This window comes from Vicia villosa, linkage group LG6 (assembly GCF_029867415.1).
Source record: "Vicia villosa cultivar HV-30 ecotype Madison, WI linkage group LG6, Vvil1.0, whole genome shotgun sequence".
NCBI lineage: Eukaryota > Viridiplantae > Streptophyta > Magnoliopsida > Fabales > Fabaceae > Vicia > Vicia villosa.
Genome location: NC_081185.1, coordinates 60,388,676 through 60,408,682, shown reverse-complemented (window position 1 = coordinate 60,408,682; position 20,007 = coordinate 60,388,676). Strand labels below are relative to the sequence as shown.

At 36.1% G+C, this 20,007-nt stretch overlaps 2 protein-coding genes across 2 annotated transcripts; both read right to left on the bottom strand.

Moving 5' to 3' along the window:
* Positions 1-1,246: 1,246 nt before the first annotated feature.
* LOC131609188 (RCC1 domain-containing protein RUG3, mitochondrial) lies at positions 1,247-7,904 on the bottom strand. Its single transcript, XM_058880845.1, has 6 exons — positions 7,309-7,904; positions 5,438-5,577; positions 2,837-3,031; positions 2,621-2,749; positions 2,371-2,526; positions 1,247-1,687 (listed from the first exon to the last, which is right to left on the bottom strand). The coding sequence occupies exons 1-6, from the start codon at positions 7,809-7,811 to the stop codon at positions 1,494-1,496; spliced, it is 1,317 nt and encodes a 438-aa protein (XP_058736828.1). The 5' UTR covers positions 7,812-7,904; the 3' UTR covers positions 1,247-1,493.
* Positions 7,905-9,517: 1,613 nt separating this feature from the next.
* Positions 9,518-10,117, bottom strand: LOC131613737 (uncharacterized). The gene has a single exon (XM_058885382.1). The coding sequence runs from the start codon at positions 10,115-10,117 to the stop codon at positions 9,518-9,520; it is 600 nt and encodes a 199-aa protein (XP_058741365.1).
* Between the last annotated feature and the right edge of the window lie 9,890 nt (positions 10,118-20,007).

Genomic DNA, 20,007 nt, shown 5'->3' with positions numbered 1-20,007 from the left:
TAGGCTCAGGCAAGGCCATACAATATTTATAAATAGAAAATGCATAGGCTTTCTTAAAAGCCTATTTAGTTAAAAAGGTTAGGCCTCAGGCCCTAAAAAAGTCTTTTAAGTCTATCAGGTCGGCCTATTTAAATAAATATGAATATTTTTTTTATTATCATTATATTATGTTTTGTACTTTGAATTAAAATACATTAATGAAACTTGTTATCTTGAAGAACTTGTGAAAATAAAGATGAAAACACCTTATGAACATTGTTCTCATAAGTTCCTTTAGTTAGTTAGTTAGTCTATTTAAGCATTATTTTAATTGCTTATTTACATGTGTCTAAAACAAATAGGCTTTTATGTAGGGTAACAGACTAACTAGGCAGTCGAAAAATAAGCCTACGAAGCTTCAGGCCAGACTTAGGCTTCAGTTTTTTTGACAGGTCAGGCTTAGGCTTAACAAAGCCTAACTCGGCCCAACCTATTTCCACCCCTGATTCAAAACAGCTGATCCTAATTCGAATCAATTTTTGGATATATTCAAATTATTTTATAATTTTCTTTAAATATTAATATTATGAAAATTCTATAAAATAACAAATTTAAAGTAATGTTTAACATATAATTCATGGAAAATAAAATTAAATATTAATATTATGAAAATTCTATAAAATAACAAATTTAAAGTAATGTTTAACATATAATTCATGGAAAATAAAATTATAAAATGAGAAGATCAATTATGATAGAAACAAATGAAATATTGAATAAAAACTAATCAATTATTTTAGAGAAAGTAGTGTAAATCAATGTAGATTGTTTTTAAAAAATCAATTCGAAATTTGATTTGATATAAGCAATTTTCGTAATAGATAATCTAAATACAACCAAAACAATTTAGTTTTGTGATTTTAAGTTTTTTCTTTAAACTGGTTTGTAGTTTTATTTGGTTCGATGTAGATTTGAAGACACAAAATAAAAATAAAAAATAAATAATTAGTCAAACCACGCATTATTCTATCTTGGACACCTAAAATAAAAATTAACACAAGTCATGGAATTAGATTGGCAAAAGTTTCTAAATTCCAAAATAAAATAAAAAATCGTAACTTAAAAAATACAGGATAATTATACAAGCAAGAAAAAACAGAAGACTGTAGACTAATAAACTCATAATATTATTACTTTAATACCATGGACATTGTAATTCGTATTCTTGTACTCTAGAGCAAAACAATGCAAGTGAAGAAGCAAGAGATTGGTCAAATGTAAGTTGATCTTCATGTCACGTTAGTTACAACAATATAAAGTTATCAAAACTGAATTGAGTAAATATGGTTCGTTGATAATGAGTTTGAGGATTCATGATAATGAGTTTGAGATCTGAATCCCTTGTAACAATAATGTGTAACTTGTACTCCACATAAAGATAAGCTTTTTCTGCATTTCACCTATGAAATCTACTTTATTCAAGATCAACTATCTCTATGCTGAATTGGACATAATCAACAACTTTCCCTCAAAGCTAAACACATTGCATGTGATGCGCCATTTGCAATTGATAAAACCTTGTGTGGGCCGAATCCATCATCTTCCATTAAAAAATTTACTTCAATGGGGCATGGTTGTATTTCTGGGAGTCCAGGAACTCCCAATTGCGAATCTGCAGCATTTCCCCACGTGTATAACTTTCCTTTATCTGCTCAGATCCAGAAAGTACATGTCAAAATTTGCACTAAATTAACTTGAGAAATTGTTAACCATACTCATATCAACGAAACCAGATCATGAACTTGATAAACATAGGTACTTCGAATCCAAATGCATTTGTAAATTCCTGACTCATGCCAGGCCACAATGCTATCATTGTAAACTTGATAAACACACACACATTGCTTTATAAGCCCTAATTGAAACATCAATCCCATTCCAAAACTCTGAAGTGGGATTATGTCACCTCGATTTGGATGTTTTGGTACAGTTACGGTTAAGAGTTTCACATTGAATGAGAGATGACCTAAACATAGGTATATAAGTGGGGAGGGATAATCCTCACCTTACAAACCAGTTTTGTAAGGTTGAGTGAGGCTTAACCCAAATTTGTATATGGTACCGGAGTCTATCCAAGAAATGATATAAAAAGGACTTGTAACTGCAAAGTAATTAACGGTGGCACGTATTGGGCGGTGCCCACCAATTCCCATCAAATATAGATTACAATGCCATGCATTTTGGAGCACCATATTAAAAATATGCTCAAGCAGCTGATTAGACTATAGACTCTATCTAGAGGACTCATGGTGAGGGATAAAAGTTATTTATGTACTGAAGCAAACAATTTTGAAAATAGTAAGATATGCCAGGTGAGATGAATCATCCTACCTGTGACAGCTGCTGAAAAAGAACCCCCACAAGAAATATGTACAATATGCTCATGAGCTATAGCCTCAACTAATGTTGGTATCTTCTGGCTCTCGACAGATCCATGACCCAACTGGCCTTGTCCACCATGGCCCCATGAAAGTACTTTGCCATCATCTAATACAAATACAGATTGAAATACTTTTAATGATATAAACTATTAGGAATGGAAATTACATTGTATTGCTGGCTTAAAGTTGCATCAATTTACCTGTTAACGCAAGGGAGTGATATCCTCCGCTTGCAATTTGAGTTATTCGAACCTTCTCAAGGCTAGGAACTGGTCTTGGTTTCCAACCACCAATTTTATCACCTCTCCCAAGTTCATAGTTAGAATTTGCTGATAAAATAACAACACTGAATTTTCCAAAACTAAAACAATGCATAAATGGATAGAGAAAATAATTCATATAAAGGAGACAAATACCTCCCCAGTTCCACAATTGTCCTTCCTCTGTCAATGCCATTGTGAAAAATCCCCCACAAGAAACAGCAGCAACAGGGAATGGTAACTCTTTTACTTTGCAAGGGATACTAAGTCCACCTGCATGATCTGGGCCCCGACCAGGACCAAGACCCAATCGACCATCTCCTTCTTCTCGTCCCCACATATAAAGCTCCCCTACATCCAACATAAGCATGCCATCAGTTTCAAAGTGAATAACATTATTGGGACATCTAGTCTTGAAAAGGTGTATGCCAGAAAGACAGAAAAAAGGTAAAGAGAATGAAAAATCTCTCATAATATTTGGATCAGATCTTAGTCTAAAAAAGTGAATACCAGGATTTTAGAAGATATGAAAAATATCTCATAATATTTGGATCAGATCTTAGTGACATTTAGAATATATTGGTTTCTATATTTATTTCTGTTTTTCGATTTGTTTCCTTATTCAAAATCTTAATTCTTTCTCTTCGGTCCTTCCTTAACTAAAACCCTACAACTCACCGGTTCAACATGGTATCAAAGAGGTGCCGTTCTCCATGACTTATCTTGTCACTGCCGCTACTGAGTTCCCTAAGATATGGAACTCTACAACAATAACGTCTTCACCTCCAAGATTGTTTTCTTCCCTTGGTCATCCACCAATTTTAATAACCCATTTTTAGAAATCTTTTTGTGAATGGATTTTTCTACCTTAGTGACGGGAAGGTAATTAAGGATGACCGTATTATAGGCAAACCCAAGGTATTATAGTTATGGGTGTTTCTACTGCCTTCATTGAGCTTTATTTTGTTTATTGGCCATCATTGTGAAGTCTTTGAGATTCAGAAATCACTATTCCGTCATTGTGAAGTCTTTGAGATTCAGAAATCACTGTTCCGCAGAAATCTTTGTTTAGTACGGTTAAGAAATATGGTTAGGCCTAACTCATCCCAACAAAACCGGCTTGTAGGGTGAGGATTGCCCCCACTTATAAGGACATGTTCAGGCCATATATTGTCCGATGTGGGACTCTTAACAAGTACGAATATTGTTCATTCCGCGACATCAATCAATATGTCAGAAGAAAAAGTGATTCAACTCAACTAAGATGAAGTAGAAAGGTTTAGATCCCTCCTTAGTAAATTGGAGAAACCAACAGATACTTCTTAATTGGCACATTCATGTCCGTTTCCGTTTCCATTTCCTCTTGGAGAGCCTCAAATTTCTTTTGGATATGATGTTTTAGATAAACCCTATAACCGATATTAGATTTTGAAGCCACTGACCACATGACATCCTTATCCATACACTTTTCCACTTATTCACCTTGTCCTAGCAACAAAAAAATCCACATCAGATAGTACCCTTATAACTATAGCATGCCAATGAAATGCTCAAATAAACCCATCTATAGTCCTACGAAATGTTCTTCATATTCTGAAATAATCAACTAGCCTAATTCCCATAAAAAAACTCACAAAGACCTATCATGTAATGTTGTTTTCAATAACAAGGCTTGTATTATCCTGAACAAGAATTTGGAGAGGACACTTGAAAATGCTAGAGAATAGAATGACTTTTATTACTTGGATAACCAGGATATTCCTCCAAATCTAGTGAGCTAACAACAACCCTTTTTTTAATCAATTACGACCAATAACGAGAAGGTCCTTATGTACCATTGTCTCCTTGGTCATCCTTCATATACAGTCAATCAACGCCTTAAAAAATGGAATGGTAGACCCATCCTAACAGAGTTGAGCCAAGCTGACTTTTATTTTAGAACAAGTGTCTTGAGTACCGAAATACACCTCAGCTCTCGCTATCCAATTGGTTGGAATTCACCGCACAGGCATATCCACCATTCCACTTTCATCACAAACAAGCGAGCGTGTTATCCAACAACTTTCTGCAATATACGTGTCATTACGAATAGCGTGTCGAAATTTTCGACGTTCTAAGTTGAGAACCTGTGATCGTTAGCTTCCATCATTGCGTCCATAGTTGCAAACATGTGTTCGATGGCATCCATCCATGCTTACATGACATGCCGCATTGTATTCGTCTGGCATTCAAAATCGTAAGTAGGATTGCAATTATGAAAATTATGACTCAACTCTGAATGGATGTGTCTAGTCGTCTACCATTCCCTTTTTCAAGGTGTTGATCAAGGAAGGTGAAGTTCTGATTTGGGAGGGGATGAAGTATGTTAGGATATTGGTTGCCCAAACCAATATCCTAACAAAGTATGCTTTCTTTGAATGCTAAAGAGGAGTGAGTGATGGAAATGTGTTTGAACTAGCAATACGAGTTAAATAATAGAATGTTCTCTTTAATTATATATAAATGGGAGTTGTTAGGAGTTGGAAGGTATAATACGAATAACTTGCTGTTTGGAACTGAGCAGGATACTTGGTTGGAGCTTTGTTCTGCGGGTAGTTAAAGAAATCCTCTACCTCTATCATCAATAAAATACTACTACTATCTATCCATTGTTATCTCTTATTTTCAGTATTACTTCCTTACTTGACTTTGGGGTTCTCATCAGACATGTATAACAAAATTATATTTGAAGAGGAGGGGGGGAGAAAGAGAGAGAACCTGATTCTGTTACTGCCGCAGTATGTGCTCCACTAGTAGCAATGTGTTTAATAGTTCCCTCCCAGGAGCCTTTTACCAACCTAGGGAATAGCTCTCTATGATATACCGAGTGTCCAAGAGCACCGAAACCACCATAACCCCTGCAAACTTTATTTTCATCCATAGAAATTAATGTTATTTAGATAAGAGAAAATGGATATATCATAAATGCCTTGCATAAAACTTTAAATGTTCATCTCATCATAAATTTATAAATTTTTTAACTCCTTCAAATTATATAAAATGTTCACAGCCTCAACAAAGTCCTTAAAATTGTTAAATATACATCTATAAAAAAAACAAAAAAGTGTAAATCATTCTAAAAGCTGTAATTTACATGCAATGGATACCAACTTTGTGGAAGGAAGTGGGAGAGCTTCACTAGGCTTGGATAGGAGGCATTGCCTTCAGGCAACTTAACTTTGGTATGTTTGGTTATTTTGTAACAGAACTAATTTAGCCTCTAAACTTCAATCTTGCCTAGAACTGCTATATTGTAGTTGTTGGATAGGTTGAAAATTTTACACAAACTTGTATATACAAATTTCTTTTAGAATCAAAACATCGAAACTTAGAGCATTTCAAATCAAACTCAATTTTACAACAATAAAAACCAGGCATTATTCCATGAGGTCGGTTACATCGATCAACTTCCGTCATAACTTTTTATCCAAGAGCATGTTTCTATCCAAATCGTTAATCCAAACGTCTTTCTTAATAATTTCTCTTATAGTTCTTTTAGATCTTCCTTTACCGCTAGTTTGACTTTTCTTCTTCTAATCTACTCTTCTTACCATGGAATCTACAAGTCTTCTCTCTAGATGCCCACCCAAACCACCTAAGTCTATTTTCCACCATCTTTTCTATTATAGGTGCTACCCCAACACAATTTTAACCTGATAAATTCAAAATCATGTTTTATTATCAAACTCCCTCCAAAGCACAACCTCTTTTGAAATGATTACTGATCATGATTCAAGACTACCCTTCTTTGTATAGCATGAACACTTCATATAGAAGGTGAGACTAGTATAGGAACCGACACAACACACACATGTAGTTACATTTTAATTTTCTTAAATCATATCAGTGTTGTGTAGGCATGGCAACGGGGCGGGGCGGGGACGGTTTTTACCTCCCCAAACCCAAACCCGAATCCCCAACCAATCCCCGTTACCCGCCCCAAACTCAAACGGGGATGGGGAATTAAAACCCAAACCCGTCCTTAACGGGTTCGGGTTGGGTTCGGGTATCCCCGCCCCGCCAACATATATTTCGTAAAATCAATTTTTTAATAAAAATATTTACTTTTTCAAAAATCAAATTACATTATAAAAAACAAAATAAAACAATCTCAAAAAATTTCATACATATATTTCAAATATTTAAAATAATAAATACAAATCAAATTATTAAAACATTAGCCACATATTTAATAATATAAATTATGAAATATAAATAATAATGTACATATTGAAATAAACGGGGCGGGTTCGGGGTGGGTACTAGTGTCCCCATTACCCGATCCATCCCCATGTTTTCTAATCGGGGAAAACCCAAACCCAATCAAAGCGGGTTTTCCCCGTTAACTTCGGGGCGGGTTCGGGTGGGTACCCATGGGTCTGGGTTTTATTGCCATGTCTAGTGTTGTGTCTTGTGTCTGGATTTGTATCTGTGCTTCAAAATCGTGTTTGTGACGGTGCTTCTATACATTAAATGATGAATACAAAATCTTCTATGATATACATTAACATACAAGCAGAGTCATAAGCAAACAATGCAATAAAAATAGCATTAAATTAAACAAAGGAAAAGGCTGAAGTGATTCTGACCACGTGAAGACTTCACCCGCAGAAGTAAGCGCAACGGAATGCAACCCACCAAGAGCAACAGACCTCACATTCTCAAGGTGAGGATTCAAAGTAGGGACAAACAACGAATTCTCATGACCTAACCCTAATCTTCCACCATCACCTTTCCCCCAAACCCAAAGCGCTCCATCAACAACCAAACAAGAATGAAAAAGCCCACACGAGATACCCATTTCCACAACTCCATTACTCCCCTCAGGCCCGGGTAAAACCCCGGGGGTTTTGAAAAGGGTGAAAGAGGATTTCGGGAGAAGTAGGTTGGTGACTGGAGAAGGGTAGAGACGAGTTTCTTCAACGCCGCCGCCGAGTTGGCCGGAGGCGCCTTTGCCCCAAGAGAGGAGTTGGATTGTTGTTGAGTCGGGGGTGTCGGTAGTGTAGAGTGTGGGAAGTTTTGTGGTGGAGTAGGAGGAACATAAGCGGCGAGTGAGCGTCGCTATACGGTGGCGGTGAGGGATCATCGCCATCGGCTGTTCTGTTGTAGCTAACTGGCGGTGGTGGTCGGGTAGAGATATTATTTTAATTAATTCTAAAACTAAAACAATTATTTAAGAAAATGTTGGGTCTCCAAAGTATGATGTGTTAATATATAAATTAGTTTATGATTCTACGTCTGCACGGATTAGTTCATTCATAAATAAGATCATTTGATGAAAATATAATTTTAAATTAAATTAAAATTATATTTATGTTTTATAATTTATTTACATGTGTTAACAATATTATGAAATAGTAATAGATCATTAATTTTCAAGATGTCTATAAATTAATTTTATTAAATAAATATTATTAGAAATAAATTAATAAATAATTATTGAAATATGCATGTAAAAATCTCTAAAATGAACAAAAGAAACTTTATTTAAAGGAAGAAAATAGTTTGAGACATACCATAAGGATAAATACAAACACCCTGCTTCAAACACTACAGGTGAGCAAGAAACCAAACAGAGACCTGCACTACCCCACAATCAAAGGGTGAAAATACCTAAATACAGAACTTCTGTAGCAAATAACCTTACTCCTAAATCAAAAACCAGAAAAAGAAAAGATACAAACTAAAGCGACCTAAACAAGATTCTATGAAAAAAATTAACAAACTGCTCTCAAACCAAAGACTCCCCTATTGATCCCAACGACACACTACAGCTGAACAGATCACTGTCAAGAGATAGCATCCCTGCAAAAAGTGTACCAAAGCACCGCACCAAGCATAATAAAATCTAAAGCAAATAGTATAGACCCATGAGCCAAAGGGACTTAATCCAAAGCGAATCCGGACCGGTGAAATTCTGAAAGAGATAGAGCACAACCAGAACTAACATGTTCCTTTCTAAAAACAAACAACACTCCTAATCATAATCGAAACGATCCCATCCTTATAATTCATAGGCAGAGACATGACCTAGGATTTGTCCTCCATTGAGCATAGTTGAATTTCACATCCGCGTTGACTGATGACAACCACCTCCAGGAATACTCAATCGTGTCTTCAATTATCTTATCTGATTCCACTTCTTTGTTGCAAAAGATTTTTGCGTTCCTAGCTTTCCAAATTCTCCATACACATGCAAACCAAATCACTCGGGCTTTCGGTGAGTTTTCCTTATCATCTCCAAACAGACCTTCAAATTGAACAAAATACTCCATACTTTCTCTGTGCAAAGCAGTGGAAATATATATAACCACTTGCAAACTGATTGCCATATACCTGAAAAATAAGGGCACTCGAAAAATAAGTCTTGTATAGATTCAACAGCGACATAGTCCCCGATACACCGACTGGATCCTTGACCAATGACATTCCTTCTATAAAGATTATTCTTAATAGCTAAACTATTATGATATCATCCCAAAACAAGATTCTATGAAATAATTATTAACAAACTTCTCCCAAACCAAAGACTCCCCTATTGATCCCAGCGACGCACTACAACTGATCAAATCGATGTCAAAAGATAGCATCCCTACAAAAAGTGTACCAAAGCACCGCACCAAGCACAATAAAATCTGAAGCAAACAGTATAGACCGATGAGCCAGATGGACTTAATCCAAAGCGAATCCGGACCGGTGAAATTCAGAAAGAGATAGAGCACAACCAGAACTGACATGTTCCTTTCTAAAAACAAACAACACTCCTAATCATAATCGAAACGATCCCATCCTTAGAATTCATAGGCCGAGACATGGCCTAGGATTTGTCCTCCATTGATCATAGTTGAATTTCACATCCGCGTTGACTGATGACAACCACTTCCAAGAATACTCGGTCGTGTCTTCAATTATCTTCTCTGATTCCACTTCTTTGTTACAAAAGATTTTTGCGTTCCTAGCTTTCCAAATGCTCCATACACATGCAAACAAAATCACTTGGGCTTTCGGTGAGTTTTCCTTATCATCTCCAAACAGACCTTCAAATTGAACAAAATGCTCCATACTTTCTCTGTGCAAAGCAGTGGAAATATGTAACCACTTGCAAACTGATTGCCATATACCTGAAAAATAAGGGCACTCGAAAAATAATTGAGGTATAGATTCAATAGCGACACAGTCCCCGATACACCGACTGGATCCTTGACCAATGACATTCCTTCTATAAAGATTATTCTTAGTAGCTAAACTATTATAAGATAATCTCCAACCAAAACATGAAATTTTCGAAGGTATCGCCTTGTGCCACACCTTATGCCAAGCATGAAAATGGTGATCATAATTAGAGTTAGATAAATCTTTATACACCTCCTTAATAGAAAAATGTTTGAGTTTCCCCATTGTCCTATATCTATCTTGCACAACTTTTTCCACCAATTTGAATCTTTATTACTAGCCATGCCCCTCATGACCTCTTCATCCCCATATCTATTCTTCAACGCCTTTAACCACAGCCCGTGCCTTTCCGATTTGATTTTCCATTTCCACTTTCCTAATAGAGCCACGTTGAACAGATTCAATTTTCTAATACCCAACCCCCTCCTTGAATGGAGTACACACTTTATCCCAATTTACCCAATTGATTTTTCTAGCGTTCTCACTCCCGCCCCACAAAAACTGTTTAAATATAGATTCTAGCTTAGAAATGATATCTGTCGGAGCTTTGAAGAATGAGAGGAAGTAGACCGGCTGAGCATGGAGGACTGATTTGATAAGGACAATACGATTACCGAAAGAAATATAACGATTTTTCCATCTCAAGATTTGGGATCTCACAGTCTCTACAATAGGCTGCCATGTAATAATTCTGTTTCGGTTATCACCAATGGGAAGGCCTAGATAAGTAAATGGAATGGAGCCTTTTGACAGTTTAGGATCTTTGATGCCTCTTCAAGCCATATATCATGAATGTTTATCCCTACTATCTTTCTTTTGTTGAAATTAACCTTTAGTCCTGACATTACTTTGAACATCAAAAGATTCGCCTTAATGATTCAAATGTTTGACCACCTATTATCCCCAATAATCAAGGTATCATCAGCATATTGCAGATGTGTGAATCAATCAGTTCCTTTCTCGAATTTGTACCCAATGAATTTGCCGCATTCAACCGCCTTTTCATTAGCATACTGAATCCTTCAGTAGCTATGAGGAATAGGAATGGTGACAACGGATCGCCTTGCCGAAGTCCTCTCTCCATTATGAATTCGTTAGTCGGGCTGCTGTTAACTAGAATGGAGACCCTTGTTGATTTTAAGCATATTCTGTAATCCACTTTCTCCATTTTTCATGAAAGCCCATCTTAGACATCACACAGTCCAAAAAAATCCAATCCACCGAATTATATGCCTTCTCAAAATCGACTTTGAACATAAGCATTTCCTTTTTCTTCACTTAGGACATACCCAATGTGTAACACCCCATGTATTCTTTATATTAATTTAATAAAGATTTAAATTAATTAATTGAAGTTGTTTAGTATTTTTAATTAAATTAAATGGAGAAATTGAGAAATAGCATAATTGGGCCAGAGTTGTAGCTAGTAAAGAGGGGGTGTCATTTGTTGAGCCTTTTACTAAAGTGGGTTTATTTTTCATAAAGAAGAAAAATTAGAGAAATTGGAAAAATAGAAGAGAAAGAACGTTGTTGGAGAAAAGTGAAGAACCTAAAAGCTGAAGGAGTTCGAAAGTGCGAAGAAGAGGGAGAACCCAAGATCAACTTCGAGGTAAGGGGGGACTCTTCCGATTACTCTCTTTTATCGATTCATGAATATAGTAGGATTGAATTGTATATTATTTGATTTAATTGGGATATAAGTTAGGTTTGTAGTACTGAAACTCTAGGTTCAATTCACGATTAATGATGCAATTGGTTACTGCGAATGATGGATGTTGTTAGATATGAATTGTAGTGTATTATGATGGTGTTTGGTAATTGAAATCGGTCCTGTTTTGGTGTGGATTCGTATTGAAATGAATGGGTAATGAGTAGAGGAATTGAAATGCTGTCAAACTGTAATTTTTGGTTTTGGTTACGCTGTAACCAGGTAGCAGCCCTGCTGTAACCGGTTACAGTGTTGTAAAATAGGCAGATTGGGCATTCTGGGGTACTGTAACCGGGTAACAGCCCTGCTGTAACCGGTTACAGCTGAACGTAACAAATAGCGAATATAGTGACGGTGATGTGTAACCGGGTAACAGCCCTGTTGTAACCGGTTACACCTGACAACTATCAGAAAAGATATTTTTGTAAAACTCATATCTTTTAAACCGTAAGTCTGTTTTGGGTGCTGAAAAATGTAATTTAATTTTCTATCTAATAAAATGGCTTAGAGAGCAGTAGCTCAATTTTAATTCAAAAACCCGATATTTTGTGGTGGTGAACTATACTTGTATGTACAAGTAATATATGTGTTTATGTATCAGTGTTGTGGCAATATATTTGCTCTGTAGATGTATGGTTGGCGTGATGTAATTAATACATGATGGTTGAATAATGTTAAATGATAGATGCATTATTCGGTGTTAATTCGGTGAGTTGAATTGCAATAAATGGTGTACATTTATTGTTATTGTTGATGATTAGCAAGCTTAAGATGGTGCATGCATACATAATCATAATTGTGACTGTCCTAGTGGTGTTGGTCAGCGGTAGCTAATTCCCATTATGCGGAATTAGTGAGCGGAAGTAGTCGTATCCTTGACGGTGGTGGATCAGTGAGATGGGTTAATCCCATGGATTGGTACCACATACATGTAGTTGCATTGCATTAGGTTGTATGTATGATTATAACATGAATGGAAGATGTCCAATATTATAATGTGGTGTGATTGATTTAATTGTTGTGTTTGATGTAGTATTTATGAAATGCCTGAATATATTCGATTGGGTGAATAATATGCATGATATCTTGTTATTGGTGGATTTATAACATTGATTAATTGTGAATGAGACTCACCCTTACTGTTGATATTTTTCATATTAAGGAGTAGCGGCTTGTGCTTGGTGAGGATAACTCGTAGAGTTACTTCGTTTAATCCGGTCGTGTCGGTGTCATGCTCTAGTCTTGTAACACTGGGGAACGTTTATTTTAGAATTGTTTGATGGATTATTTCTTATGTTAGGATAATGTTTGTTGGTTTGAATCGGTGAATTTTGGTGTGAATCCCGATTATTTATGTTATTCAGTTGTCGATGTTTTTTCCGCTGTGTTAACATATTTACTGAATAATATGTTTTGATTCCCCTAATGCATGACATGGTTAATGTTTTAAACATTTCGGAGTTGTAATACACTTTTTATGTTTTACTCTGAACTTTAATTGATTATTCTGCGGGGTTTAGAAGGGTGTTAACACAATGAAATACTTTGAGCCACTTAAGGACATGATTACATACACCTGCAAAAAAAGAACACTAAAAAAAGAGGTGAGAAGCCGTTTCTTCCTGTCCACACCCGCCCACACATCTAAATTTATCTGAGGATATGACGCCTCTTTTTACAAGATTGTCTCTGGTTGGAAGTCTATTATAAAGTAGCCTTCAAACTAGACAAGCGACTTTGGAAGGGACAAATTTATTCCAAACCGCCTGCCAGGGCCTCTTAGGCTCCATCCTATCGTCCGCTCGCAACGATTTGTATGACTCCTTTACTGAGTACACATTTGATGAAGCAATATTACCTATATGTAAGTTGCAAATGTCTCTCCACCACAACGAACTACTAGCATCACTTGTTCTAGTGACTCAGTTGCTTCTGCCGTATCTCTCCTTCAAGATTTTGTACCATAAACCAGACCTCTCCTCTCCGATTTTCTACACACACTTACCTAACAATGCTGTATTGAAAACTCTCAAATCCTTAATACCCACCCCTCCCTCATTTAAAGGTCTACAGATTTTGTCCCATTTGATCCAACTAATTTTTCTAGCCTCCTTACTGCCTCCCCACATGAAATGTTTAAATAAAGATTCGAGCTTAGAGACGATACCTGGTGGAGCTTTGAAGATAGATAAGAAATAGACTAGAATTGCTGACAAGACAGATTTTATAACTACCACTCTACCTCCGATCGAAAGGTTTTTGTGATTCTAATTCAATAATCTTGATCTCACTACATGTAACACCCGTATTTTTAAATTATTAGATAAATTTAATTTTGGTTAATTATTTAATTGAAATTTAGTTTATGAATATTTTTGAAATAATGGAGTCAATGAATAAGAAAAGAATATTGGATTATTGAGAAATTGTGAAGAAAATAATTAGGCTTATGGTGTAATGTTAGTAAAAGAGGGATGCTATTTGGTTAAGCATATTACTAAGTTGTGTTCATTTTACTTTATTTTTCATAAAATAAGAAAAGAGCCATTTGGGAAGAAAAAGGAAGAACACGTGAAAAAAGGCAAGAGAAGAGAAAGAAGCAAGAACGTGAAACGGAAGAAGAGCATTCAAGAAATTCATCGAGGTAAGGGGGGACTCTTCCTTTTAGTATCTCTTATGTGGTCTTAAGGGATAGGTAGATTGATGTATGGTTTGGTTCAATTAAATATTGAGATTGTTAGGTTAAGGTGTTATAATTTGGATTGAATTGATGCAATTTGTATGATCTATTGGTTAATAATGAGTTTAAATGATGTTTGATGGTGTATGATTGAATGTATGATGATTATATGGTTGTATATGCTGTTTAAACTCGATTTTGGACTGAAATCAGGTGGAATTGCAGGGTCTTTCATAGACCTAAGAATTGGTAAAATAGCAGGTCCGCTGAGCGGAGGGGGGGTCTCCTGAGTGGAGGATCTGACCTGGTTAGCTTCTATCTAACGTCTCTAGAGGTCCGCTGAGCGGAGGTCTGAAGGAATTCGCTTCTGCCTCGCATTGCTGACCGAACCTTGCTGTGCGGGAGTTTTTCTATAACTTTAAAATGACGTATCTTTTGATCCATGAATCTTTTCTTAGTGCCGTTTTGGGTGTTGTGCAAGTAATTAAATGTTTTATATGATGAATGATGAATGTGGGCAGTGGCCGACGTTATTTCTTTAAAACTCGATTTAATTACTTGTTAAGAACTAAACACTGTGTGCATGTGAAATAGGTGTGACAATGTATTTGATGTGGTGATGAATTGGCTATGATTATTATTATGATTGTGATGAATGCATGGCTATTTGAATATTGTTGGAAACATGTACATACTTATTTGGTGATGTGGTGTTGAGATGAGTCATTCATCGTGATCGGTGATGTTTTTAAGTATGATATGTGTGTCCATTCATTCATATGCATTCGGTGATGGATCCCGGTGATGTTTGTATCGATGGTGGACATATTTCCCATTGTGCGGAAATTCTGTCGGTGGGCCATATCTTGATGAGGAGTAGATCGGTCAGGTGGATTGATTTCACAATTTATTGGTACCACATGCATAGTTTCAGTTGTGGCATATGCATTCTGTTATTTCGTGATTGAATGAATTTCTGTGTTATGTGGTGTAATCTATTATTGTATGAATTGATGAATAACAATAGTGAATCTGAATCTGCATGATTGGGTGAACGATATATCATGATGCTTGTTGCTTATGAATTGCATAATATTTATTAATTGAGAATGAGACTCACCCTTACATGTTGTCATTTTCAGATTGAGGAGTAGCGACATTAGTGCTCGGTGAGGATGACTCGTAGAGTTTATCCGTTTATGTTGGGTCGTGTCGGTCATGCTCTGATCTTGTAACACTGGGGGACGATAGTTTTAGAGTTTTATAAGATTACTCTATTTTATTTGGTGTTGGATTGTAGTTCCATATAGATGTATTCATGATGTTTCTTATTCCGCTGTGATAAACATAATTAAGTTTTTGTAAATCGTTTCCTAATGAAGCATGACTTTGACCATGGTTGGTTTATCTGTTTTAAATAATTGTGGCACCCTTGTGTCATACCCCAAAATTTGCCCTCTTATATTCAATCAAAATTTCCTCAATTGCCCAAGAGCACTTAGGGTTCTTTCAGACAAAGCTCCTTCTAATCCAGGATTTCCAAGACTAGGGTTTGCATTTTATCAAAGGAGTTTGAATCTCTAAGGCCTCAAATGGACCTCAAGGTATCTCATATGTCTCAGAGCATCTCCAGGAAAATTTTCAAGCTTTGGATCACAAGATTGTTCGGTCAATGGTTCAGATGATCAATAATCAACTATGTTGACCTAAAAGTCAACTATAGTCAAAATATAGTCAAACTTCAAGACTTTTGGTCAACGTCAAGTATTTGAGGTTATATCCATCATTTGATCAAAGGTTGATCATGATTGATTAATAAAAACTCATAAATGAACAAAGTCAAAAGTTCAAATTAGGGTTTTTTAACTAAAAAGTCAATTCAACTTTGACTGGCCGTAAGTCTCTCATGCTTTATCAAAAATTCCCCAATCAAAGCTTATTCTCAAGGAAATTCAATTCTCTACAACTTTTATGTCGGGCCCAAGGTCAAGAAATGCTTCCGCATAAGAAATATAAGTCAAAATATTACAGGTCCTTCTAGAAGATCGCAAAAAGCTGTTTTTTGTCAGGAGCCATATCTTCAAGATAAAATATCCAAATATAAAAAAGTTCCAAAGTGGCTTGTAGAGGACATATTGAGCTTTCCAAAAAGTCCTATAACTCTTCCATATCTTAAAAACTGAGGGAGATATTCCTTGTCAAAGTTTGACATTTTTTGGGTGAAACATGTGAAGTAAATAAGGCCCAAATTGGACTTTTTTTGCAAATAAGCCCAATCTTTTATGATCCAATCTTGGTCCTTAAGTCATCAAAGACATCCAATCTCAAGTCCACGAATTTTTAATGAATATTTGATTTTATTTGGATTTTATTCATTCAAAAAAGGTGATTTAAATCAAATAAATAAAGGAAAATTCAAAGATTTGATTGGGAATATATTTGTAACCAAATCCAATAATCATTTATGCCTCATAATCATCCAAATTTCGTGCAAATAGATATTGGAAAGATTGGTATCAAATTGGAATAAAAATAGCAAGTTCACATGTTATTTTCAATCAAATATTTCTCCAATCAATCAAGGACTTTCTTTCCAAGTTTTAAACCCTAATTCATTCCCTATAAATACCATAGTCTATTAGCAAGAAGGGGAGGAATTTCTGGAAAAGGAGCCATATTCAAGAAGCAAAAATTCATCAAGAACTTGAAATCGGTTTTGAAGAATTAAGGCGTTTCAAAAGGATCTGAAACTTGCAAAACATTCCTTGGATCATCCTGAAGCTATTTGGATTTTTGCAATACACCAACACCCCCAGAATCATCTCCATATAGGCCAAGGTAAGTCTCTTTAAACTTGAACTCGATTACGATAATTCATGCATCTCCATTGAATTTTGTTTGCATTGAATTTAATTATTTTATATAATTATATAATTAAAATCTTGATTACTAAAAATTAAATTAATAATATAATAAATATTAAGATTTTATTTATTATTCGTTTCTGTCGAATTAATCGGTTGCGATGGTTAATAATCGGTTATTTAATTAATTAAAAAATCTAATTCAAATAAGGCTTATTTTGCTAAAGGGTTTTAACCGATTCTATTGGTTATGATGATTAGCATATTTTTTATCAATTCGTTATTATTTTTAATCAAATCTATTGATTACGAGGAGTAACGATTAATTAATAATCTAATTTAAAATACATCAGTATACTAACGGTGATAATCGAATCAAACGATTAAAATAATTAGCAATTCATATTAAATCTGTTAATTATGGTGATTAAATCTATTAATCATCGCGATTAATAGAACATTTTAAAATCTGGGTTGTACGCCATCTTAAAACACAATTTCTTTTACAAATTCAAAACTGCGATAAGGTAATTCAAAATACCTTGCAAACTGTGAATTTCAAAACTGCGATAAGGTAATTCAAAATACCTTCAACACACTCATACTAAAACTAAGGCGTACAACCCTCCCCGAACTACGCAGACTCTGATCCTCCATAAGGAGGTACGTAGGCACTTGGATAACCAAGGCGAGTCCCATCCCTTAAAATCTCACTTTTTCACCCTATTCATTTTCTCAGCTATAAACCCTAAACTTTAACATCTTTAGCCACAAAACTTTGCCTTAAACTTAAAAACTTTAAGAAAGGGTTAAGGGGGCCTAACACCTTCCCTTGACCGAATATGATAACTTACCCCGGATCTCTTTACTGTGTAGGGTTTCCTATTCGCCCTGGTAGAATAGGTGGCGACTCTAAAAGCTAATTTTTAGGGCAGGTTGCTACACCTTGTGTTTATGTTTTTACTCTGATATATTTATTTAAATTGCTGCGGGGTTTAGAAGGGTGTCACAATAGTGGTATCAGATCATAGTCGATCATTGTGACCAGAGTCTTAGTGTCAGTTTTTTCCCTTTGTATGCAACGAGTGCGAGTTATCACTGTCGATTCTTTGGTTCTAATGTAATTGTTTTGTGGATTAGCAGAACAATGGCTGGAAGAGGTGGAAGAAACGACGATGCTATCGCCGAGGCTTTGGGCATGATTCCTGGTGTGCTGGGAGGGAATGCAAATGGAGCTGGGATTGGTCCAGACAGGCAATTGGGAAATTTCCAGAGGAACAATCCTCCGTTGTTCAAGGGAACGCATGATCCTGAAGGTGCTCAGAAGTGGCTTAAGGAAATCGAGAGGATTTTCAGAGTCATCGATTGTGCTGAAAATCTAAATGTGAGGTATGGTACTCACATGTTGTCTGAAGAGGCTGATGACTGGTAGATGACTACTATAGCTGAACTGGATGCTGATGGTGTAGATATTTTTTGGACTGTGTTTAAAAGAGAGTTTCTGAGGAGGTATTTTCCTGAGGACGTTCGAGGCAGGAAAGAAATTGAATTTTTTGGAGTTGACACAAGGTAATATGACGGTACCAGAGTATGCTTCGAAATTTGTTGAGTTGGCAAAGTACTACGTTCACTACAACAACGATGAAGCTAGTGAGTTCTCAAAGTGCATCAAGTTTGAGAATGGCCTTCGTGATGAGATCAAGCAAGGAATCAGGTACCAGAGAATTCGGCGATTTGTTGATTTGGTGGACTGTAGCAAGATTTTTAAAGAGGATAACATTAAGCTGAAGTCATCTCACTCTCGCGAATTGGTTGACAAGAAAGGTAAGAAGCCTATGGATAGAGGTAAGCCATATGGTAGAGGAAATCCTAAAGTTGGGGATTGGAAAAGGCCTGGTGGGGGAGATTTTGGTGCTCCCGTTAGGTGCTACAACTGTGGTGAGACTGGGCATAGAATGAATGAGTGCAAGAGTGGAGAGAAGAAATGCTTCAAGTGTGGTAAGGCGGGTCATATTGCTTCTGATTGTAGGATGAAGATCGTAACTTGCTACAATTGGGGAGAAGAGGGTCACATCAGCCTGCACTGCACTAAATCGAAGAAGAATCAGGCTGGTGGTAAGGTCTTTGCTTTGCCTGGGTCAGAGACTACTCCAGAAGATCGTCTGATTAAAGGTACGTGTTTCATCCATGACACGCCTTTAGTTGCAATTATTGATACTGGAGCGACTCATTCGTTCATTTCATTGGATTGTACTCAACGATTGGGATTAGAAATATCTGTTATTCATGGAAGTATGGTTATTGACACTCCTGTGTCGGGTTCAGTAACTACTTCTTCTGCTTGTTTGAACTGTCCTATTAACATATTTGGTAGAAAGTTTTGAATGGACTTAGTGTGCCTTCCTCTTGAACAACTTGACGTCATTTTCGGGATGAACTGGTTACAATTTAATCGAGTTCATATCAATTGTTTTACGAAGATGGTTATCTTTCCTGAAGAGGTTAGTGTTGAGGATCTGACCATGTCGGTCAAACAGATGAATTTGGCTGTCAATGATGAAGCGATAGTATTTATGTTGTTCTCTTCAATAGAAGTGAAGAGGGAAGCTAAAACTGATGAGCTATGAGTAGTGAATGAGTATCCGGAAGTATTTCTAGAAGATGTTAGTGAGTTTCCACCTGAAAGAGAAGTGGAATTTTCTATAGAATTGATTCCTGGAACTAGTCATGTGTCGATGGCACCGTATCACATGTCGGCATCAGAATTGGCTGAGCTGAAGAAACAGTTAGAGGAATTGTTGGAAAATAAGTTTATTCGTCCTAGTGTGTCACAGAGGGGTGCACCGGTACTGTTGGTTAAGAA